At 45.3% G+C, this 25,003-nt stretch overlaps 1 protein-coding gene and 2 long non-coding RNA genes across 5 annotated transcripts; 2 read left to right on the top strand and 1 right to left on the bottom strand.

Annotated features, from left to right (window-relative positions):
* Positions 1 to 1,503: 1,503 nt before the first annotated feature.
* Positions 1,504 to 10,944, top strand: LOC119177173 (uncharacterized). Of its 2 annotated transcripts, none has more exons than XR_005110549.2 (4): positions 1,504 to 2,477; positions 2,544 to 2,607; positions 4,010 to 4,094; positions 10,842 to 10,944. It is a non-coding gene; the product is annotated as an uncharacterized LOC119177173 (long non-coding RNA). The 2 variants fall into 2 exon arrangements; XR_005110548.2 differs by having other exon boundaries at positions 2,038 to 2,477; positions 4,010 to 4,087.
* A 530-nt stretch (positions 10,945 to 11,474) lies between these two features.
* LOC142775868 (uncharacterized) lies at positions 11,475 to 15,398 on the bottom strand. Its single transcript, XM_075878202.1, has 3 exons — positions 13,128 to 15,398; positions 12,887 to 12,984; positions 11,475 to 12,773 (listed from the first exon to the last, which is right to left on the bottom strand). The coding sequence occupies exons 2-3, from the start codon at positions 12,887 to 12,889 to the stop codon at positions 11,865 to 11,867; spliced, it is 912 nt and encodes a 303-aa protein (XP_075734317.1). The 5' UTR covers positions 12,890 to 12,984; positions 13,128 to 15,398; the 3' UTR covers positions 11,475 to 11,864.
* Positions 15,399 to 15,550: 152 nt separating this feature from the next.
* LOC119177172 (uncharacterized) lies at positions 15,551 to 24,801 on the top strand. 2 transcript variants are annotated; one of them, XR_012887104.1, is made up of 4 exons: positions 15,551 to 16,341; positions 16,408 to 16,471; positions 17,868 to 17,945; positions 20,496 to 24,801. It is a non-coding gene; the product is annotated as an uncharacterized LOC119177172 (long non-coding RNA). The 2 variants fall into 2 exon arrangements; XR_005110546.2 differs by having other exon boundaries at positions 24,699 to 24,801.
* The last annotated feature ends 202 nt before the right edge of the window (positions 24,802 to 25,003 follow it).

Below are 25,003 nucleotides of genomic sequence, written 5' to 3' on the forward strand. Positions count from 1 at the left end.
CAATTGTCATTGACTGGTTGACCAATTGCACTCCAGTATCTTTAATTGGATGACCATATGTGTTCAACTGGCTAAACAGTTGAGCACCAGTTGGCTTTAACTGGATCACCATACGTGTTCAACTGGTTAACCAATTGGGCGCCAATCAGCTTCTATTGGATAACCAGTTGGCTTTAACTGGATAACCATTTGGACGCCAATTTACATTGACTGGTTGAATAGGTGGACACCAGTTATCTAGAATTGGTTGACCAATTGGACACCAGTTAGCTTTAACTGGTTGCAGTGAAAAGAAAGCTGGGCACCAATTAAGATTCGGTTACGTCCAGTTAAATATAATTGGAAAACCAATTGGCCACCGGCACTGTCCAAATGGTTCACCAATTGGACGTAAACTGGTCTACCAATTGGATATAATTGGTACGCTCCCAACTGGTGGCGAAATTCCAATTGGTCGAGAACCAATTCGTAGCAATTGGTATTTGTCCAATTGGACCCATTGATTTTTTTTGACTGGGATTGCTTAGATCACCTGTTTGCCTCCGCGAATGACCCGGCCAGTTCAAGCTCTTTTGTAGTCCATGACGCCGTCCTTTACAAGAAGAATTATTCTGGCCAAGGCGCCCGTCTGCTTCTGGTAGTTCCACGCGCTCTACGTCCCCAAATTTTTCGGTTCTGCCATGACAACGCAACCAGTGGGCACATGGGCTTCGCCAGAACGTTTCATCGCATCCAGCAAAGGTTTTACTGGCCCAAGATGCGACGCGACACAGAAAAATACGTAGCGGGTTGCGAACAATGTCAACGTCACAAGCGTCCCACGACTACATCACCCGGACCTCTCCATCCCGTACCACCTCCTAGCTCTCCCTTCGAGATTGTTGGTGTCGACCTTCTAGGTCCGTTTCCGCGGTCAGCCAGTGCCAATCGATGGGTCATCGTGTGCGTCGACCACCTGACGCGCTACGCAGAAACTGCGGCTATACCTACTGCAACAGCCTTTCACGTGTCGCAGTTTATGCTTCGGCATATCATTCTCCGTCATGGCCCTCCACGAGTCGTCATTAGCGACCGGGGACGTCAGTTCGTCGCTGACGTCGTTGAAGAGATCCTACGCCTGTCTGCCAGCCAATTCCGCCACGCAACCCCGTATCACCCCCAGACGAATGGCCTCGTAGAGCGGACCAACAGGACGCTAACGAACATGTTGTCAATTTATGTTGATGCCAAGCACAAAAACTGGGACGAAGTACTGCCCTATATCACATACGCCTACAACACCGCGAAACACGAGACAACAGGGTACGCGCCCTTTTTCCTGCTCTACGCCCGCTCCCCTCGCAGTTGCCTCGACACCATTCTGCCTTTTACGTTAGATGTGGAAACATCGGTTGCCGAGTCACTATGCCGCGCTGAAGAAGCCCGTCGCGTCGCACGCCTTCGAACCATTGCATCTCAACAGCGCTCCAAGACCCGGTACGACGCCCACCATCACTCCGTTGCCTACACAAAGGGTGACCTGGTGTGGTTGTGGACACCTGTCCGCAAACGTGGTTTATGCCAAAAGTTTCTGGCCCACTACTCCGGACCATTTGTAGTCATTGACCATCTCAGTGACGTCACATACGTCATCTCCGGCGTCACAAGCAATGGTCGGCGCTCTAGCAAGACACAGCTGACACACGTCGCGCGCCTCAAGCCATATCACCACCAACCTTCCTATTGACTCGCCCAGTGGGCATCGTCTGCGAACGGGGGAAATGACACACCTCGATGGGCGCATGAAGAGGAAGAGGTAGAAGCGGTCTGGGTCACGAGCAGCTCGGTCGCCGGTTTCTGGCTCTGAGCTGTACCGATCTCAACCATTTTCCTGTAAATAAACGCGTTCCTTCGTCACAATATATTGCAAACTAGTAATAACGAAGGCTTCATTTGGCTTGAAAAGTTATAAATCCAAGTGATTGTTACTGCACAATATTTGTTTAGTGACTCGATAGTGCTGCCACCTGCACACCTATTTTTGTTAAGCCTGTAAATCAGCAGTTGCAACAGACCTCATTGAACTCCAGGCTCACTACCAGCTTCACCCAAAAACATGTGCAGCGAGTCCGCGATTACATAATTGTCGTGTTGATAGATATTGCGTGCATTGTATACTTATCCTCATCTGGAATTCGTCTACGGTATAGTTTGCGCGTGTCCGGAAGTTCTGCTGCTTTGATCGAGTGGCGGACGATGACTCTCCGTACGTTGCCGCTCCAAGCAGCCACATCGGACGCACACTTTTGTGTTCGCTCTGAAAAGTAATTTCTTCCTCCTTTTTTCAATTACGCGTGTTGTTCGCGTGATTTAATGTTGAGTGTACTTCCGAAGACAATCCACGACCCAATGGTGTGACAAGCAGTGACTAATGTTATACGAGAGCGTGAGCTTTTTGACGGGCGACTGAAGAGTGCACAGCCAATGCCAAAACTTCGGTAAGTCGAAGAAAGTCGCTGAACTACGTAACTGGGTTACTTCATTGGGTGACAAATGGCATGCAGGAAGCGATGGCCCGGGCGGCTTGTTGGCACAGCGAAAATGACGAACCAGAGACCCGATAGGCAGGTATGTTTGAAGGTGGCTTATTTTATATCACCGTGAGAAACAGTCGCAGTGTGTGTTGATTGCATGTTTAAAGATTCGCGTTGCGCTACGCGATCTATCCTTCAGTCATGCAAGCCTCTTGTCGTGCTGTTATTCCTTGGCTGTTTACTGCACGAGATTATCCTTTGATCCCTTGTCGCCCTATAAAAGTGTCTGCTTTTAAACATTCGGGTGTCGCGAGAGCAGTTCACGTTCACCCAACTCGATAGTTTGTGCGTTTTTACGCGCAAAACAATCACACGACTGGGCACGTGGACAGAAAAACGCACAGCCTTGTGAAGCACACACGAAGGATGTTTTCGTGGCTGCGCTCCGAATCCTTGTGCCAGAAATCCATGTAATTTCTCTGTGGTTGGAATTTCACCCTAGCTGCCTCATAAATATTTTAAGATAGCTAACTTGAAGTATACGTATTTCAGTAATCTACACTATGTGCTCAAACTAAGAGTACACTCTTACTGGTGCATTGAAGATATGTCGATATCGAGTGTTAGTAGAAGAATATATGAATTCAATTTAGTTAAGCTAATACATGACACCCTTTGTTGCAATATCTGTGTAAACTTTTGTTAGCTATATAAATCTTTGTTTTCTACTTGAAGCATACCAGGTGCTCCATCACAAATAACTTACACTGTGCTCATGTAGTATAATTGTTGCTTGATTGTGTGGTGCTTCAAGTTGTATTTTTGTGCTTTCATTTTTACATCAGTTGTCTACTGATTTCACCTACTTGCTTGTGTGACAAGGATGTATAACCTATGTGTAGCATTCAGGGATTTAGTATTTATTTTGTCTTGGGAGGCAGTAAATTAGAAGCAAAAAGATGTTATTCATATGTTTCCAGATGTTGACGGAAAGTTTTGGAATATTAATATTTTTGCAAAGGGCTTATGTAAGAAAAGAAATGCTACAATAGCTTGTGTGAACAAAAGTCAAACTACATGGGAATTTGCTTCAGAGTACCAACAGTTTGTTTCATGAATAGCTTACATTTATGATGTAATACAGTATGTATGGCTCGCTCTTACACACGCCATGTGTGCATAGACCATGCACTCTTTGTAAATATTATTTTCAGCATTTAGATCAGCCATACACATGTGCATGCTCTGCGTAGTGTTTGTGAATGCGAAACATTCAGTGGCATTCTGTCAGTTACGTATCAGCAAAAAGGGGCTAGTCCAATATTGCCTGTTTTGATTGTGCCATGATCCCATTATTCAAGGATTTACCTTTTAATGTGTCAGTATACACTTTGCTGAGACATGTTTGGTACTCACTATTTGTGTGTGATATAACGTTTGTTGTGTGTGAAAGTAATCTTTTGTGGTATCTTTTTTGTATGTATTGGCGATGACAGCTGTTCATGGTCCCGACACAGAGGACAGGTTGCAGTGCACGATTGGAGCGGTCTTTCTGCAAGCCCTAACGAGCCTTAGTAAGTGGTACGCATTTCTTTTTGTTACCACAGAGTGATAGTTCGAATACATAGCACCTATTGAGGTATAGCATACACTGTCTTTTAGCTTAGGTGTGGGAAGCGTATGTCCTGGACTTCAATGCAGTATTCTTTGAACATGGAATGTTGCCGGAGCCAACGTTGTGACTCTTGGAGGCGTCTTGATAATGGGAACAGCGGTTTCTTGTCACTGCTCTCTTGACCAAGGCAAGAGTTCTTGTTAAAGAGTTGCACAAGGAAAAACATTCAGCATTGTTTGTTAAACATTAGGTAATATTTAGCTCAATATAACACAAGGATTAGACCTGTGCACTTTAAACAAAATGGGTTATTGCAACGGAAGCACAAAAATTTACGGCATGATGCTCACCCTGTATTTTTTAGTGTTTCGGTTGCAATAAACCATTTTATATAAAGTTAGGGCACGTGTTGCGTCCTCTCTCATGGTCTTTGTGTTACACTGTGCTAAATATCACCTAAGTTGGAAAGTTGACTGCAAGGACATTTCCTGCTATACCCTTTGTTGGTCTTTTCTTCAAATTTCTTCCATCAACATCCATTTTGTTTGGACTGCTATGAAACTGTGTGCAGTGAAATCTAACTTATAATCATGTTTCGCTTATTGTCGTGACGATTGCTTTTACCTTAAAGGGGTGGTGCCACCAAATTTGTGGCATCCGTTTTCTTTGCTGTAAGCGTTTCCTTCGGCTCCAGAAAGCATGATACACGCACCGAGTTTCGTGTATTTTCGCTAAAGAATTTAATAGTGCTGTACTTATGGGGAGGGGAACATTTTCGGTTTCGCGGCGCCGAGTTGGGCAGTGACGTCAATGCATAGGTGGCTTGGTCACGTGACCACACAAGGCTGTGACGTACATCGTGCTGAGTTTCGTCTGCTCTCACAGACGTGTCGCACAAGCACCAGAAAAAGAAACGCACTGACAGTCGCCGTGGCCATCTGCAGTAGCATCCAGGCACTGTCAAGGCAAAAGGCAGCCAGAAGGAAACAAAGCATTTATCTTTACAACGTATGTACAGTAGGCTGAAGGAGGAGGGGACTGGCCCACTGTTGGACGCGTGCAGCGTCTCTGACGGATGCCTTCGTTGTCCGTAAAGGACGCATAGAGTGTCTCTTCGAAAGCACCCAGTGTCCTCGAGCGACACGCACTGTCTATCAGCAAGGGATGCCAGCACACTCGTAACAGCAGCCTCGTTTCGGAGATGATGGAGGTCACTCACGTCACTACAAAACTGGTGTGACGTCACAACAACTGCCGTTGCTTCTCCTATTCTGAAACGTCAGTGTTTCTGCGCAAGCGATGGGACTAGATGGCGAGAGTGAGCATTCAGGTACACTTTTAAAAGTTAATTTAAATATATTTTACGCGTTTGTTGTCTCCAACCCTTCGTGTGGAGAGTGCTTGCATACAGAGGAAATCCACTGTTGCGACTCCGGGTCTTGCGGGTCTCAGTTTGGTAGCGGGTCGCCGTCCTAGGACCCATCCTTGAACAAGTCAGATGAGGCGCTCGTAAAAACGACGATTTATTTACATGGTTTGGTTACTGAGAAGGAGAAGTCAAGGTCTGTACAGGAGAACTGTTGAACTGTAGAGCTTCAAATACACGAAAGTCTTCGGCTTATATAGCGCCTCCTTGCAAACCCTGGGCGCATTGTCCGTGGCTTCCGCCAATAGGGCGCTCCATGGTCTAGGTGCTCCACCCACGAAAGAGAGGAAAGACACCACACAATGCATGCGGAGAGGGCACAGTCCACAGGATGCCCAAATATGGTCACCAAAGCACTGCACCGACGTTTTCGCACACCTCGCCAAGTTTCGCGCACGTCCGATGATTTTGGTTTCCAAGATTCTTCTCGCAGCTGGGTGAGGTTCGAAAAACCGGCTGCCCGTAAACCTGCCAAACTTGCCTGACTGTTTGGGTAGGACAATGTAGTGGTGAGCCAGCATATTGTGAAAATATGCCACCCCATTCAGCCGATCCTATGAAGAAAGTAGGGAAAGAGGAGTAGTCAACTAATTCCTCATCCCCTAGGTGGGCTCCAGCAAGGGCTGTAGCAGATAGTGCATTATACCCCTGTCACACGGCCACCACTAAACTCCGTTGAACACCGTCAACGTAGATCTCCCCTAGGTGGTTCGACGGAGAAGGAGTTGTGGCAGTGTCACACGGCAATGAAAATGTTGTAACAGTTGGCGCGAGGAAGCTCAGCTGCCGCTGTTTGATTTTCGGAAAAGTATTCTAATTTCATCTCTATTGATTTTTTTGCGAATCCTCGTTCTGGGGTTTTTACAAAAAAAAACACTATTAAGAAGGTAAGAGGCTAACAAACCATAAAAATATTTTCAAATAAAAACGAATTCGTTAAATGTAGCGATGCTGCTAGTGACACTGGCCACATTGTGCTTTTAGTTGTTTTGTTGCTTCCTCCGTTTTTTGTTGCCTGTGTTCATGTTTGTGTACAAAAGTTCTTGTGCTTCCTTGCCTCGTGAGCGCACATTTTGTGTTCCTCAGCCATGAGTGACACAGCGACGACCACAACCACACGCAGGGACGAAATATATTTCAATGGCGCCGGCCGGCCCGACTCGCGAGGCACCACGTTCGAGGCACGGAGTGTAGAGCATCGGTGTTGAGAGTAAGTAAACTCTGGCGGGCGTAAATATATGTAAACAAACACGCGTTGTGAATGAGTACTACAACGAAAGAACGTTTAAGTATGCCAAAATGTATTATTCTTTCACTGCGGCCACTTAGTGCTCGAAATTTTTCTCTGACCTCTTCTAGACTGCTGGGGACGAGAGTACCTCGTTTCGCTGAGAAAGGAGATCGTTGAACGTCCTTTGCGAAACGCTTCGTTTACCTTCGTTTGGGTAAGGGTGGCCGTGTGACACGGACCGCATCTTCGTTGTCGTAAGGACGAGGGAGTTGAACGGTCTTCGCGGGTGCCCGTGTGACAGGGGTATTATCCTTTTCTACAACCCCACATGCCAATCCTGGTTGTTTGCTAGAACCTGTGGCTTAGCAGCACATATCCAGGGCTTCTATCCGGGGCTCCGCTTCTCCTCACAAGATGCAGCCACAACCAGTTTGGCTTTCAGCCTGAACTGAAAATACCATGCTGTTTCCAAGATTTCCAGATTCTGGGTGACCTCGAAAATGGCCCAGCTGTCTCCTGGTCTGCTTGGAAAGCCTTGCTCCCAGCAAACACAATGACCTTTCTTGAGTCCAGCTCACAATAGCCTCTCTGGGCTGAACCCTTCCTTCAGGTTTTGCCCAGAGGAAATCAAACCATCTTGACCGCACACCCTTGCTTGGAATGCGTCCAAATATTTTCGTCCCTTTCGCAAAGGCCGAAAAACTTCAATAATGATGACAGTCCTAACACCACAAAAGGCTTGGGGTAGCCTCCAAATTTGGTGGCACCACCCCTTTAAATTATTTTTTAGTAGAATTAAAAGATTTCTTTAAGAAAGTTCATTTTTTTACAAGTAGAAGTGTCATTCATTTTTTGTGCTTTTTACAGGGACGGTAAAGAACATTGAAGTCTAAAAAATTTAATGAATAAATAAGTACACTTTTACTATGTACACATTCTGCCACAAGAATTCGGCAAATTCGTGTTTGAGGAAGTTACAGGGGTTGTTGTTTCAGCTTGTTTTCGAATTTTCACATGTATGAGCAGATTTATGGTATTTTTATAAGTTGTAGTGCAATCTTGTTTTAAGTAACATCGTGCAACATCCGAGTACCTATTCCTTTCTAATAAAGGCTTCTCAGATAATCGTTAGGCCTGAGAGTTTGATCATCTGAATTAGGGACAGCTTTTCTTGGGAGGCAGCACATACTCATGTTTAATCACATTGTTTGGAATATGTTCCCACCACAATCTATGAAAATACCATGAATGTGTGTATGTAACACAGTTCACAAGACATGGAGGCCTATCATACAGAGAAGTCTAATCTGTGTGATAGTGCCTTGAATAGCCTTGTTGGACTGCAAAGTTAAATTGTTGAATGAATTCATGCTCTTAAGGAAGTACAGTAGTCACGGATTGAAACAGGACACTCGGAGCGCGTGGCCGACGGTACATGTGCCGCCGTTCGTGGGTGCGCGTACAACCAATGTGTTGCGTTTTGGTTTAGGTCGATAGGGGGAACACCTATGGAGCAGGACTACTCCTTCCGATTGCCAAATTGTCGGCCTGTAGTTCACCATGTGTACACTGCCAAGGCAGCACTGCAAGACTCGCGCACATTCGCATGTGGACCAAACTGGCTCGCCGCTGCGCACTACTTTTATTGCCACACCAGCCCACGACCCTCTCGTTCTGCGTGCTTAGGCAATGCGGTACGCATGCTGTACAAGTAAGACGCAGGATTCAGTTAGTAGATTGCACCTTGTGTGCATTTGTAGACACTATAAACATCTGCACAAAAGCATGAAAAGTTTACTTCATGGTTTCTGTCTCGACAAGAAAAAAAATGTGTGGCATGCTTTCCTTCATGCAACATGAAAGTAATATGTATTAGTGTCGTTAGGGCACGCTGTGGCTTATTGTTGAATAAAAATGCGAGAAGCTCGCTCGTTGTTCCGTGGCCATCAGCTCTACAAATGCTTGCCACGAAGAATAGCCGCACTATTCACAGCTCGGGTCGAGACAACAAAGTACTCAGTCATTGTTTTGATGCTGCACCGAAACAGGCCCATGGATGGCGCTTTTCTTTTTGGTCGTGACAAAAAGCTTGAAAAACTTTTCATGCTTTTGTGCAGCTATTTATCATGTCAACGAGTGCATTTCAGGCGCGACATCTTAGCGGTATCCAATTTCTTACTTGCGAAGCCTACATGTTCCATCGTCAAAGGGCGCCGATCAAGAGCGTCGTCTGTCTGCGTCACATTATAAATGGTTCGTGCTGTCCCCATCGGTTCCGGCTGCATGCATACAAAAGTGTGCTAGCCTTGTAGCGCCACGCTGGCAGTGTACACTTTGTGAACTAAATAATTGCCGACTTTTCAGCGATCGGAAGGAGTAAGCCTGCTCCGTAGCTTTTTCCGCCCTCACTCTATACAACGGTGCAATGCCCTGGTTCCGCGAGCACCCATGAGCGGCGACACATGCATTGGCGGCCACGCTCTACGAATGTCCTGTTTCGATCCGTGAGTACCGTACCTATATGTTGACCATACTGGGCATGTTGGTACGTACTTGAGAGGAAACGGGAGTGCAAGCAAATACATGGACTGCTGCATCCATTATTGTTTCTGTGTTGGCGTCTCAGGTCATGATGCTGTTCACTCCTGAGCGTACATTTTATTTCCGCTGAGCTCGTACATACACCTAAATTGTATTATCTCTGTGACACGCGGGTTCAGGCGATGTTTTTGGCATCCGCATGATCTAAAATAGTCACACGAGTTCAACACTGTGAAGTGCTCTTTCCTTAAATACTTGATTAGTGCAAGTGTTTGGTCGGGTTGGTAATTCATCACCTAGAAATTTCTCTAAGGTACAGCAAAATATGAACAGAGAAAAGAGAGACGACACAAAGTAGTGCTAGTTCGTGTTGCCGCCCTTTTGATTGTGCATGTTTTTTCCGCTGTTGAAATATTTTTTTAGAAAGAGTTCATATCCTTGTCCTATTAAGACGTTAGCAAGTGCCAGCACACCTCAGTGTAGATTCTTGTGCTTGTTAATGACCAGCGATCAATTTCATAATTTGCAATACTGGCTTGTGAACGTGGGCAACTTTGCACTCTAAAGCATGGAGCTAGGTAAAAATATTGACTTTTTTGTACAACTTTCGTAATGTCTTCAAGGTATCTAAATAATGTATTTTTACCGATTGAATAATATGCAAAAGTAATCAAGGGTACAAAAATGTTTTGCTTGCTTCCTCTGATCTGTTGTGTGTAGAAAGATGTGTAGAAACGACCTGTAACATGTTACAACATGCATATTTGTGTAATGTACTGTAGGTTACAAAAATAATTTTTTAATTGTTTTCACTAGAGTTGTGTTGCTGTATCACCTAGACATAGCTCTACATTTCATGTGCCTGTTTGTTGCTCAAATTCACATTGCACTTTGGCGTGTGCATAGGAGTGGGGAGCAGCCCCCCTCTCACCCAACTTGTTACCTAAGATGGGGGCTACAAAATCGGAAGCTTACTTAAGTAAGTAAGGGGGGTGCCGTGGTGAACCTCCCCACCACCCGAGTGTAGAGAAACCCTGCGCATGTCTATGACTTTGCACCTCTGAGCTTGAGCCCTCAATAGTTCTCTGTTAAAGAAGAGGGGTCTTAATGTGGAAGTTTTGTGTAAAACAAAGTTGTGGAATAGACCCACTGTTGCATGCCGTAGTCATACATTTGGGTGCAATTGGAATCGTGAAAGGAGGTTATTCTACAATATTGCCTTAGAGAAGCTGACTGAGCTGATTCCTCTGTTCGTGGTAGCTGGCTTCTCTCCAATTCGTGATGAATCGGCAGACCTCTGAACTGATGCATAGTGGTTAGTTTTTTTTTTTTCAATGCAGCTTGAAGTCAAGGCTATGTGGTTCGACATTGAATCCAGATGCATTATTTAATATAACTGATTAATATATATCAATATTTAGAAAAGGCATGACTCGTCAATTGCTATGTCTATTCATGTGATGCGCTAAAATGTATGCTTCAGTGCCTTCTATGTTTTCATGTTCTTTCGTGCAGGTTTTAAATACAGCAGTGGTGCCACCACGACGATGCTACAAGAGACCCTATCATCAGTGCAAAGTCCAAAATTAAATACAAATGCAGTTATTCCTGGAAATTACTCATTTTTTGTTTCTTTGTAATTATAAAACAGCACTTTCAGCAAATGTGCTGTTGATGGCATAGGGCCTTAGTCTACAATGCGACCTTTGATGTCAACCTGCATATGCTCGATGGCACTTCACTAGACAACGGCCATCAGAAACTCAGATGTCAGGACTCTATAGACTAACACTAGCCAATGGTCATCAGAAACTCTAATGTCATAACTCTATGGACTAATGGTGGCCAATTACTACTAGACTCTCATTAAGTACACATTAGAAAAGTGCATTGGACAGTTTAATGATTGTGATGTCGAATGACATTAGCCTGTTTATAAATGTACATTAAATTTTTTCATAAGGGCATCTATGAAAAAGAAAAGAAACGAGAACATTTCGTGTTTTTGCACTTATTCAGGTTGATCGAACAAGCTATTTTTATGTGAGTAGGTATATAGTCTGGTCTCGGGTGCATTTTCGATTGAGACCAACGGAACATTTCTCTAGAATGATTAGGTTGCCCTTGCAGATTGCACGATAACACCTCTACGATAGGAGTACTTTATTGCTATCAAAACGTATTACATGAGAGATAATATACAATTGGGCGAGATATCTACATAATGATAACACACAAATATACATACAAAAAATTATACGTTAACAGTATATATTACATAGTGTAATGTCGAGAAAGTGTGCCTAAAAATAACGCATGTGAAATTGTGTTGCCAATGTGCAGCATAACTTATTAATAAATCAATTATTGCGCATCCCAAGCATGCTTGCGAAAAGTAATAGCGGATGTCGACAGCACCGTCGCAGTCCGCGTACTCGGCGAGCCTATCCAGCTCACAAAACGTATTCAATAAGAGATAGGATTACAATTGGGCGACATATCTACATAATGATAACGCACAATTATACATACAAAAAATTATACGTTAACAGTATATATTACATACTGTAATGTCGAGAAAGTGCGTCTAAAAATAACGCATGCGAAATCGTGTTGGGAACCTGCAGCATAACCTATTAATAAATCAATAATTGCGCATCGCAAGCATGCTTGCGAAAAGTAATAGTGGAGGCGGATGTCGACAGCACCGTCGCAGTCCGCGCACTCGGCGAGCCTATCCAGCTCACATTCAACAGCCTGATGGGCGAGCTCTACGAAGTGCTCAGGAAGCTCCCACAGATCTTCTACACAGATGGCGAGGCTGTTTCCCTCATCAACGAAGCAGCACTCCACCTTCCCTTTCTCGGCGTTCCTGAGCGGCTCCACTCGCAGGCATCGACCGTTGTAACAAGTGGCGTACAGCTTGGCCACCTCAGGAGAATCGGCGATTTTCGTGGAAGATGGCCCACTCGTGAAGAATGCAGTCATCTCCTGAAGTAGTTTGGTGTACGCCTCTTCGTACTCGATAAATCTGAAGTACACCTTGGTAGTGCTTGCCACGCATGATATGAACACATCCACATACTCGGAGATGATACATGGTTCTCCCGCGGAGCTGGTGGGTGAGCCGGTCGAGATGTCGGAGCTGTGGCCGTTCTTCAAAAGTTCCTGATCGGGTGCAGCCTTCGTTCTTGTGGGTTCAGTCTTAGCGACACTAAGAGGGTAAACTATGCACAGGTTTTTCATTTCTGTGTGAACGGCATTGGACTTCACTAAGTGCTCACACCAGTTCCCTGAAAACTGTTCTGAGTAAATCTCCTTGTACTGAGGCCCAAAACCTTCCTTGAGTATTCCGTGTGGTTTATCAAGCACAATGCTAGTCAAACCGCGCACCGAGACCGATAATTCTTCGGGTTCGAGGCAGGAGTCACAGGAGTCCTGTTTTTCCTGCGATGGCACAATTCCAAACAATTTTAGGAGAAATGAATCGAGGTGTTGGTGGAATGGGTGCTGTCCGAACTCTGAGAGGAGTGATAGTGCCACACTGGCTAGCTACTCACCATTTTATCAAGAGCATGAGCTCCCCACTAGAGTCCGTAGCACCGATGATCTGCTCTGGCTCTAGCCCCCGATCAAAGCCGCGGCGTTGCCCTTCCTCCTGCATTACCAAGGAGACGCAGTAGTTGTAGTACAGTGACAAAAGGTGCAATAATAAATAAAAAGATAGAAACAAAACGAACTAGTGATTATGCTAAATGACGATGACGCACGTCACCCCGCTAGCCAGTCGCATATTCACACCTCTTGTTGGTGAAGCCCAAGCTCCGAGACTGCCCGTGCTGCGGCCACCTCCTTGGCTTCGCCCCGAGTGGCTCTTTCCGTAGGGTATGATGGGAAATTGCGTTGCCCAAGTCACAGGGTGGCCAGCCAGGTCGGGGAGTCCTTATTGTGCTTGCTCCGGCTCTGCAAGCTGCTATAGCAATAGAGGAGTCCCTCGCAGCGTGCATATGTAATTGGCACTATAACAACCTGGAGGCCGCCGACAACACTTTTTAGCCACACGCCTTGGTTTAACGGCGTGGGTGCGACTACCGAGCAGTCAACCCGCATCGGAGACGTAATGCTCCAAGAGTGGAATGGCCAGCCCGTCCAGCGAAGAGCGTGCGCCGAGACGCGATGCTCGGCGCAACCGTGACCATTAGCCAGGCCAAGGCCACGTTCATCGCTGTGCCGAACGGGTGACCGTGGAGACGCCTCGCCGAGATCCGCGATGCCCTCGGCAAGGAAGAAAACAGCAGGCCAGGCCGCGCCCCGAGATGCAGTACTCCTGCCGGCAATGTCACCCCAGCTGGTAGTTGGACGGCAGTAGCGTGGACAGCCGCGTTCCCTGGCCGGAAGCTGGATCGCCTGCGTCCGACGCTTCGGCCCGCTGTCTTCCGTCTGCCGCTGCTTCGGCTCGTCACCAGCAACGAAGCTTACCGCCACGTAATGGTCACACGTGGCCCAATTGTGGCGCGCCACCTCTATGGGCCGCCACAGGTCATCAGCTGATTGGCTGACCTCACGCTCACAGTTGGCTCCAAATCACACGCGCCTTGCTGCTGATGATGATGATTCCACAGACATGGCTCGTACCCACTCAGGGGGATCGGCCAAGAATCGATGACTTAATTAAGTAAGATGCCCCGCACTTCCGTCGTTGTCGTCGTTTTCTTCACCCATCACAACAAGCCCCCACACAAGAAAGTTGTTCCAGTCAAACAACTTTTCTCGCAGATACACAGTGATGAGGAATTAAAACATGTATCAATTGAGCCTTGGTCCTTACTTTAATGTCTCAATATCACAATCTCACTTGATTTCACAATTACACAGTCCAAAAGAATGCACACTTCCAAACTAGACATGCACACGGGCAACAAGAACCAATAACAAACAATGCATGACCCCAAATGGCCTGACACTTTTCTACTGCAATTGCATTTACACGCGCGATTTTCGTTTTTACACTAACTTAACACACAAATAAAGTTGTTTTAAAGCAGCTCTATCAGTAAAATTCAATTTTTAACTCTTCTGCCCAGGCTGCGATACTCTACCCAAGAAATATTTGCTGCAATCTTCTGAATAAACACACAACAAAGTTTTTTCGCTGAAGCGGGAACAATTCTAGTAACGTATGTATGCATGTAGCTACGTCACGTTTCACACAAGCCTCTGCACGTCAACCGAACAACTTTACCCTGGAATACCCCTTCCTGCAAAGGTTTAAACTTGCGAGGCACTTTAGGGTAACCTATACATTTTGTATTAGCTGCGCTTTTGGCCAACCAATCTGGAAGAATTGAAAAAAGACGCTATCTGCCCTGCATGTGCTATGGCTAGCCATTTAATGGGATCTCTATGTCCTGTTTCTTAAACAGTAGCAAGGCTGCCTTCAATCAGTCTTCACAGAGGCTGAGTTTATCAAGTCCAGCTTACTTGATATTCTTTGGAAGCGTAGCATGAAACTAAGCAGTGCTTTCCAGCCCTCAAGCCTAAAGTCTTCCGAAACTGCTAGGCGCCAACGCCAAACGCCAACAGAAACTGCCAAGCCCCGCTTGACTTACAATGTCCTTGCGACTGTTGTAGCCGTCACCCGTCAAGCCACATTCACCCGCAAGCTTAGCGTTATCGTTCACACGACCTAAGGCTCCTGCATCACCAACTGTGCTAAAGCCAGGGCGCATGGCTGTTTCTAGTTAGTCCAAGACGGCCTCTACCATCGTGCCCCTTCCCCTATTACATTAGTGCGTCAAGCTCCCCGCGCAACAGTCTCGCTGCCCGTGATCACACAACCTCAACGCTCCTGTCCCCTGCGTTAGTTTGCACCTAACTGCTTCTACAACCAATTATTTCTTCCTTGGCCTAAATCCTACTATGCTCTACCCAGAATTGGGCTTATTTTTCCAGGTCCATTCCTCAAACATGGCGCACAAAGAAGGTGAGGCTCGATTTGTGGGGTTTAATGTCCCAAAACCACCATATGATTATGAGAGGCGCCGTAGTGGAGGGCCCCGGAAATTTCGACCACCTGGGGTTCTTTAACGTGCACCCAAATCTGAGCACACGGGCCTACAACATTTCCGCCTCCATCGGAAATGCAGCCGCCGCAGCCGGGATTTGAACCCGCGACCTGCGGGTCAGCAGCCGAGTACCTTAGCCACTAGACCACCGCGGCGGGGCAAGGTGAGGCTCTTAAATGTAATTAAAAGAAGAGCTTAATCCTGGCAGGCTCGCCATTTATTGTAATGAAAATCATTCCCCATCGTGGCTAAGGTTCGTCAACGCTTGTTTTGCGTGTCGTGCGAGGAGAAACGGACTTTGAGACGACGCCGTAACCACACACACGACGTTTATGACACAACACGGAAAATAAACATAGAAAACAGTGGGGCACAAAAGGTACGTATAACCAACAGAGAGAACTAAGCTTGCTATAAAAAATGACCAATTAGCGTTCAAGTAAAAACGCTAAACGGTGGCAGCACTCCTTAGTGCTGCCACCTGCACACCTATTTTTGTTAAGCCTGTAAATCAGCAGTTGCAACAGGCCTCGTTTAACTGTGGGCTCACTACCAGCTTCACCCGAAAACTTTTGCAGTAAAACCGCGGTTACATAATTGCCGTGTTGATAGATTGCGTGCATTGTATACTTATCCTCATCTGGAATTTGTCTACGGTATAGTTTGCGCGTGTCGGGAAGTTCTGCTGCTTTGATCGAGTGGCGGGCTATGACTTGCAGTACGTTGCCGCTCTGAATAGCCATATCAGACGCGCGCCTTTGTGTTCGATCTGAAAAGTGATTTCTTCCTCCATTTATCGATTACGCGTGTTGTTCGCGTGATTCAATGTCTAGTGTACTTCCGAAGACAATCCATGACCTCGTGGTGTGACAAGCAGTGACTAATGTTATACGAGAGCGTGAGCTTTTTGACGGGCGACTGAAGAGTGCACAGCCAATGCCAAAACTTCGGTAAGTCGAAGAAAGTCGCTGAACTACGTAACTGGGTTACTTCATTGGGTGACAAATGGCATGCAGGAAGCGATGGCCCGGGCGGCTTGTTGGCACAGCGAGGATGACGAACCAGAGACCCGATAGGCAGGTATGTTTTAAGATGGCTTATTTTATATCACCGTGAGAAACAGTCGCAGTGTGTGTTGATTGCATGTTTAAAGATTCGCGTTGCGCTACGCGATCTATCCTTCAGTCATGCAAGCCTCTTGTCGTGCTGTTATTCCTTGGCTGTTTACTGCACGAGATTATCCTTTGATCCCTTGTCGCCCTATAAAAGTGTCTGCTTTTAAACATTCGGGTGTCGCGAGAGCAGTTCACGTTCACCCAACTCGATAGTTTGTGCGTTTTTACGCGCAAAACAATCACACGACTGGGCACGTAGACAGAAAAACGCACAGCCTTGTGAAGCACACACGAAGGATGTTTTCGTGGCTGCGCTTCGAATCATTGTGCCAGAAATCCATGTAATTTCTCTGTGGTTGGAATTTTACCCTAGCTGCCTCATAAATATTTTAAGATAGCTAACTTGAAGTATACGTATTTCAGTAATCTACACTATGTGCTCAAACTAAGAGTACACTCTTACTGCTGCATTGAAGATATGTCGATATCGAGTGTTAGTAGAAGAATATATGAATTCATTTTAGTTAAGCTAATACATGACACCCTTTGTTGCAATATCTGTGTGAACTTTTGTTAGCTATATAAATCTTTGTTTTCTACTTGAAGCATACCAGGTGCTCCATCACAAATAACTTACTGTGCTCATGTAGTATAATTGTTGCTTGATTGTGTGGTGCTTCAAGTTGTATTTTTGTGCTTTCATTTTTACATCAGTTGTCTACTGATTTCACCTACTTGCTTGTGTGACAAGGATGTATAACCTATGTGTAGCATTCAGGGATTTAGTATTTATTTTGTCTTGGGAGGCAGTAAATTAGAAGCAAAAAAATGTTATTCATATGTTTCCAGATGTTGACGGAAAGTTTTGGAATATTAATATTTTTGCAAAGGGCTTATGTAAGAAAAGAAATGCTACAATAGCTTGTGTGAACAAAAGTCAAACTACATGGGAATTTGCTTCAGAGTACCAACAGTTTGTTTCATGAATAGCTTACATTTATGATGTAATACAGTATGTATGGCTCGCTCTTACACACGCCATGTGTGCATAGACCATGCACTCTTTGTAAATATTATTTTCATCATTTAGATCAGCCATACACATGTGCATGCTCTGCGTAGTGTTTGTGAATGCGAAACATTCAGTGGCATTCTGTCAGTTATCAGCAAAAAGGGGCTAGTCCAATATTGCCTGTTTTGATTGTGCCATGATCCCATTATTCAAGGATTTACCTTTTAATGTGTCAGTATACACTTTGCAGAGACATGTTTGGTACTCACTATTTGTGTGTGATATAACGTTTGTTGTGTGTGAAAGTAATCTTTTGTGGTATCTTTTTTGTATGTATTGGCGATGACAGCTGTTCATGGTCCCGACACAGAGAACAGGTTGCAGTGCACGATTGGATCGGTCTTTCTACAAGCCCTAACGAGCCTTAGTAAGTGGTAGGCATTTTTTTTTGTTACCACAGAGTGATAGTTCGGCACCTATTGAGATATAGCATACACTGTCTTTTAGCTTAGGTGTGGGAAGCGTATGTCCTGGACTTCAATGCAGTATTCCTTGAACATGGAATGTTGCCGGAGCCAACGTTGTGACTCTTGGAGGCGTCTTGATAATGGGAACAGCGGTTTCTTGTCACTGCTCTCTTGACCAAGGCAAGAGTTCTTGTTAAAGAGTTGCACAAGGAAAAACATTCAGCATTGTTTGTTAAACATTAGGTAATATTTAGCTCAATATAACACAAGGATTAGACCTGTGCACTTTAAACAAAATGGGTTATTGCAACGGAAGCACAAAAATTTACGGCATGATGCTCACCCTGTATTTTTTAGTGTTTCGGTTGCAATAAACCATTTTATATAAAGTTAGGGCACGTGTTGCGTCCTCTCTCATGGTCTTTGTGTTACACTGTGCTAAATATCACCTAAGTTGGAAAGTTGGCTGCAAGGACATTTCCTGCTATACCCTTTGTTGGTCTTTTCTTCAAATTTCCTCCATCAACATCCATTTTGTTTGGACTGCTATGAAACTGTGTGCAGTGAAATCTTACTTATAATCATGTTTCGCTTATTGTCGTGACGATTGCTTTTACCTTAAAGGGGTGGTGCCACCAAATTTGTGGCATCCGTTTTCTTTGCTGTAAGCAATTCCTTCGGCTCCAGAAAGCATGATACACGCACCGAGATTCGTGTATTTTCGCTAAAAAATTTAATAGTGCTGTACTTATGGGGAGGGGAACATTCTCGGTTTCGGTTTCGCGGCGCCGAGTTGGGCAGTGACGTCAATGCATGGGTGGCTTGGTCACGTGACCACACAAGGCTGTGACGTACATCGTGCTGAGTTTCGTCTGCTCTCACAGACGTGTCGCACAAGCACCAGAAAAAGAAACGCACTGACAGTCGCCGTGGCCATCTGCAGTAGCATCCAGGCACTGGCAAAGCAAAAGGCAGCCAGAAGGAAACAAAGCATTTATCTTTACAACGTATGTACAGTAGGCTGAAGGAGGAGGGGACTGGCCCACTGTTGGACGCGCGCAGCGTCTCTGACGGATGCCTTCGTTGTCCGTAAAGGACTCATAGAGTGTCTCTTCGAAAGCACCCAGTGTCCTCGAGCGACACGCACTGTCTATCAGCAAGGGATGCCAGCACACTCGTAACAGCAGCCTCGTTTCGGAAATGATGGAGGTCACTCACGTCACTACAAAACTGGTGTGACGTCACAACAACTGCCGTTGCTTCTCCTATTCTGAAACGTCAGTGTTTCTGCGCAAGCGATGGGGCTAGATCGCGAGAGTGAGCATTCAGGTACACTTTTAAAAGATAATTTAAATATATTTTACGCGTTTGTTGTCTCCAACCCTTCGTGTGGAGAGTGCTTGCATACAGAGGAAATCCACTATTGCGACTCCGGGTCTTGCGGGTCTCAGTTTGGTAGCGGGTCGCCGTCCTAGGACCCATCCTTGAACAAGTCAGATGAGGCGCTCGTAAAAACGACGATTTATTTACATGGTTTGGTTACTGAGAAGGAGAAGTCAAGGACTGTACAGGAGAACTGTTGAACTGTAGAGCTTCAAATACACGAAAGTCTTCGGCTTATATAGCGCCTCCTTGCAAACCCTGGGCGCATTGTCCGTGGCTTCCGCCAATAGGGCGCTCCATGGTCTAGGTGCTCCACCCACGAAAGGGAGGAAAGACACCACACAATGCATGCGGAGAGGGCACAGTCCACAGGATGCCCAAATATGGTCACCAAAGCACTGCACCGACGTTTTCGCACACCTCACCAAGTTTCGCGCACGTCCGATGATTTTGGTTTCCAAGATTCTTCTCGCAGCTGGGTGAGGTTCGAAAAACCGGCTGCCCGTAAACCTGCCAAACTTGCCTGACTGTTTGGGTAGGACAATGTAGTGGTGAGCCAGCTTATTGTAAAAATATGCCACCCCATTCAGCCGATCCTATGAAGAAAGTAGGGAAAGAGGAGTAGTCAACTAATCCCTCATCCCCTAGGTGGGCTCCAGCAAGGGCTGTAGCAGATAGTGCATTATACCCCTGTCACACGGCCAAAACTAAACTCCGTTGAACACCGTCAACGTAGATCTCCCCTAGGTGGTTCGACGGAGAAGGAGTTGTGGCAGTGTCACACGGCAATGAAAAGGTTGTAACAGTTGGCCCGAGGAAGCTCAGCTGGCGCTGTTTGATTTTCGGAAAAGTATTCTAATTTCATCTCTATTGATTTTTTTGTGAATCCTCGTTCTGGGGTTTTTACAAAAAAAACACTATTAAGGAGGTAAGAGGCTAACAAACCATAAAAATATTTTCAAATAAAAACGAATTCGTTAAATGTAGCGATGCTGCTAGTGACACTGGCCACATTGTGCTTTTAGTTGTTTTGTTGCTTCCTCCGTTTTTTGTTGCCTGTGTCCATGTTTGTGTACGAAAGTTCTTGTGCTTCCTTGCCTCGTGAGCGCACATTTTGTGTTCCTCAGCCATGAGTGACACAGCGACGACCACAACCACACGCACGGACGAAATATATTTCAATGGCGCCGGCCGGCCCGACTCGCGAGGCACCACGTTCGAGGCACGGAGTGTAGAGCATCGGTGTTGAGAGTAAGTAAACTCTGGCGGGCGTAAATATATGTAAACAAACACGCGTTGTGAATGAGTACTACAACGAAAGAACGTTTAAGTATGCCAAAATGTATTATTCTTTCACTGCGGCCACTTAGTGCTCGAAATTTTTCTCTGACCTCTTCTAGACTGCTGGGGACGAGAGTACCTCGTTTCGCTGCGAAGGGAGATCGTTGAACGTCCTTTGCGAAACGCTTCGCTTACCTTCGTTTGGGTAAGGGTGGCCATGTGACACGGACCGCATCTTCGTTGTCGTAAGGACGAGGGAGTTAAACGGTCTTCGCGGGTGCCCATGTGACAGGGGTATTATCCTTTTCTACAACCCCACATGCCAATCTTGGTTGTTTGCTAGAACCTGTGGCTTAGCAGCACATATCCAGGGCTTCTATCCGGGGCTCCGCTTCTCCTCACAAGATGCAGCCACAACCAGTTTGGCTTTCAGCCTGAACTGCAAATACCATGCTGTTTCCAAGATTTCCAGATCCTGGGTGACCTCGAAAATGGCCCAGCTGTCTCCTGGTCTGCTTGGAAAGCCTTGCTCCCAGCAAACACAATGACCTTTCTTGAGTCCAGCTCACAATGGCCTCTCTGGGCTGAACCCTTCCTTCAGGTTTTGCCCAGAGGAAATCAAACCATCTTGACCGCACACCCTTGCTTGGAATGCGTCCAAATATTTTCGTCCCTTTCGCAAAGGCCGAAAAACTTCAATAATGATGACAGTCCTAACACCACAAAAGGCTTGGGGTAGCCTCCAAATTTGGTGGCACCACCCCTTTAAATTATTTTTTAGTAGAATTAAAACATTTCTTTAAGAAAGTTCATTTTTTTACAAGTAGAAGTGTCATTCATTTTTTGTGCTTTTTACAGGGACGGTAAAGAACATTGAAGTCTAAAAAATTTAATGAATAAATAAGTACACTTTTACTATGTACACATTCTGCCACAAGAATTCGGCAAATTCGTGTTTGAGGAAGTTACAGGGGTTGTTGTTTCAGCTTGTTTTCGAATTTTCACATGTATGAGCAGATTTATGGTATTTTTATAAGTTGTAGTGCAATCTTGTTTTAAGTAACATCGTGCAACATCCGAGTACCTATTCCTTTCTAATAAAGCCTTCTCAGATAATCGTTAGGCCTGAGAGTTTGATCATCTGAATTAGGGACAGCTTTTCTTGGGAGGCAGCACATACTCATGTTTAATCACATTGTTTGGAATATGTTCCCACCACAATCTATGAAAATACCATGAATGTGTGTATGTAACACAGTTCACAAGACATGGAGGCCTATCATACAGAGAAGTCTAATCTGTGTGATAGTGCCTTGAATAGCCTTGATGGACTGCAAAGTTAAATTGTTGAATGAATTCATGCTCTTAAGGAAGTACAGTAGTCACGGATTGAAACAGGACACTCGGAGCGCGTGGCCGACGGTACATGTGCCGCCGTTCGTGGGTGCGCGTACAACCAATGTGTTGCGTGTTGGTTTAGGGCGTTAGGGGGAACACCTATGGAGCAGGACTACTCCTTCCGATTGCCAAATTGTCGGCCTGTAGTTCACCATGTGTACACTGCCAAGGCAGCACTGCAAGACTCGCGCACATTCGCATGTGGACCAAACTGGCTCGCCGCTGCGCACTACTTTTATTGCCACACCAGCCCACGACCCTCTCGTTCTGCGTGCTTAGGCAATTCAGTACGCATGCTGTACAAGTAAGACGCAGGATTCAGTTAGTAGATTGCACCTTGTGTGCATTTGTAGACACTATAAACATCTGCACAAAAGCATGAAAAGTTTACTTCATGGTTTCTGTCTCGGCAAGAAAAAAAATGTGTGGCATGCTTTCCTTCATGCAACATAAAAGTAATATGTAATAGTGTCGTTAGGGCACGCTGTGGCTTATTGTTGAATAAAAATGCGAGAAGCTCGCTCGTTGTTCCGTGGCCAACAGCTCTACAAATGCTTGCCACGAAGAATAGCCGCACTATTCACAGCTCGGGTCGAGACAACAAAGTACTCAGTCATTGTTTTGATGCTGCACCGAAACAGGCCCATGGATGGCGCTTTTCTTTTTGGTCGTGACAAAAAGCTTGAAAAACTTTTCATGCTTTTGTGCAGCTATTTATCATGTCAACGAGTGCATTTCAGGCGCGACATCTTAGCGGTATCCAATTTCTTACTTGCGAAGCCTACATGTTCCATCGTCAAAGGGCGCCGATCAAGAGCGTCGTCTGTCTGCGTCACATTATAAATGGTTCGTGCTGTCCCCATCGGTTCCGGCTGCATGCATACAAAAGTGTGCTAGCCTTGCAGCGCCACGCTGGCAGTGTACACTTTGTGAACTAAATAATTGCCGACTTTTTAGCGATCGGAAGAAGTAAGCCTGCTCCGTAGCTTTTTCCGCCCTCACTCTATACAACGGTGCAATGCCCTGGTTCCGCGAGCACCCATGAGCGGCGACACATGCATTGGCGGCCACGCTCTACGAATGTCCTGTTTCAATCCGTGAGTACCGTACCTATGTGTTGACCATACTGGGCATGTTGGTACGTACTTGAGAGGAAACGGGAGTGCAAGCAAATACATGGACTGCTGCATCCATTATTGTTTCTGTGTCGGCGTCTCAGGTCATGATGCTGTTCACTCCTGAGCGTACATTTTATTTCCGCTGAGCTCGTACATACACCTAAATTGTATTATCTCTGTGACACGCGGGTTCAGGCGATGTTTTTGGCATCCGCATGATCTAAAATAGTCACACGAGTTCAACACTGTGAAGTGCTCTTTCCTTAAATACTTGATTAGTGCAAGTGTTTGGTCGGGTTGGTAATTCATCACCTAGAAATTTCTCTAAGGTACAGCAAAATATGAACAGAGAAAAGAGAGACGACACAAAGTAGTGCTAGTTCGTGTTGCCGCCCTTTTGATTGTGCATGTTTTTTCCGCTGTTGAAATATTTTTTTAGAAAGAGTTCATATCCTTGTCCTATCAAGACGTTAGCAAGTGCCAGCACACCTCGGTGTAGATTCTTGTGCTTGTTAATGACCAGCGATCAATTTCATAATTTGCAATACTGGCTTGTGAACGTGGGCAACTTTGCACTCTAAAGCATGGAGCTAGGTAAAAATATTGACTTTTTTGTACAACTTTCGTCATGTCTTCAAGGTATCTAAATAATGTATTTTTACCGATTGAATAATATGCAAAAGTAATCAAGGGTACAAAAATGTTTTGCTTGCTTCCTCTGATCTGTTGTGTGTAGAAAGATGTGTAGAAACGACCTGTAACATGTTACAACATGCATATTTGTGTAATGTACTGTAGGTTACAAAAATAATTTTTTAATTGTTTTCACTAGAGTTGTGTTGCTGTATCACCTAGACATAGCTCTACATTTCATGTGCCTGTTTGTTGCTCAAATTCACATTGCACTTTGGCGTGTGCATAGGAGTGGGGAGCAGCCCCCCTCTCACCCAACTTGTTACCTAAGATGGGGGCTACAAAATCGGAAGCTTACTTAAGTAAGTAAGGGGGGTGCCGTGGTGAACCTCCCCACCACCCGAGTGTAGAGAAACCCTGCGCATGTCTATGACTTTGCACCTCTGAGCTTGAGCCCTCAATAGTTCTCTGTTAAAGAAGAGGGGTCTTAATGTGGAAGTTTTGTGTAAAACAAAGTTGTGGAATAGACCCGCTGTTGCATGCCGTAGTCATACATATGGGTGCAATTGGAATCGTGAAAGGAGGTTATTCTACAATATTGCCTTAGAGAAGCTGACTGAGCTGATTCCTCTGTTCGTGGTAGCTGGCTTCTCTCCAATTCGTGATGAATCCGCAGACCTCTGAACTGATGCATAGTGGTTAGTTTTTTTTTTTTTTCAATGCAGCTTGAAGTCAAGGCTATGTGGTTCGACATTGAATCCAGATGCATTATTTAATATAACTGATTAATATATATCAATATTTAGAAAAGGCATAACTCGTCAATTGCTATGTCTATTCATGTGCTGCGCTAAAATGTATGCTTCAGTGCCTTCTATGTTTTCATGTTCTTTCTTGCAGGTTTTAAATACAGCAGTGGTGCCACCACGACGATGCTACAAGAGACCCTATCATCAGTGCAAAGTCCAAAATTAAATACAAATGCAGTTATTCCTGGAAATTACTCATTTGGTGTTTCTTTGTTTGTAATTATAAAACAGCACTTTCAGCAAATGTGCTGTTGATGGCATAGGGCCTTAGTCTACAATGCGACCTTTGATGTCAACCTGCATATGCTCGATGGCACTTCACTAGACAACGGCCATCAGAAACTCAGATGTCAGGACTCTATAGACTAACACTAGCCAATGGTCATCAGAAACTCT

This window comes from Rhipicephalus microplus, chromosome X, assembly GCF_043290135.1.
Source record: "Rhipicephalus microplus isolate Deutch F79 chromosome X, USDA_Rmic, whole genome shotgun sequence".
In the NCBI taxonomy this organism is placed as follows: domain Eukaryota; kingdom Metazoa; phylum Arthropoda; class Arachnida; order Ixodida; family Ixodidae; genus Rhipicephalus; species Rhipicephalus microplus.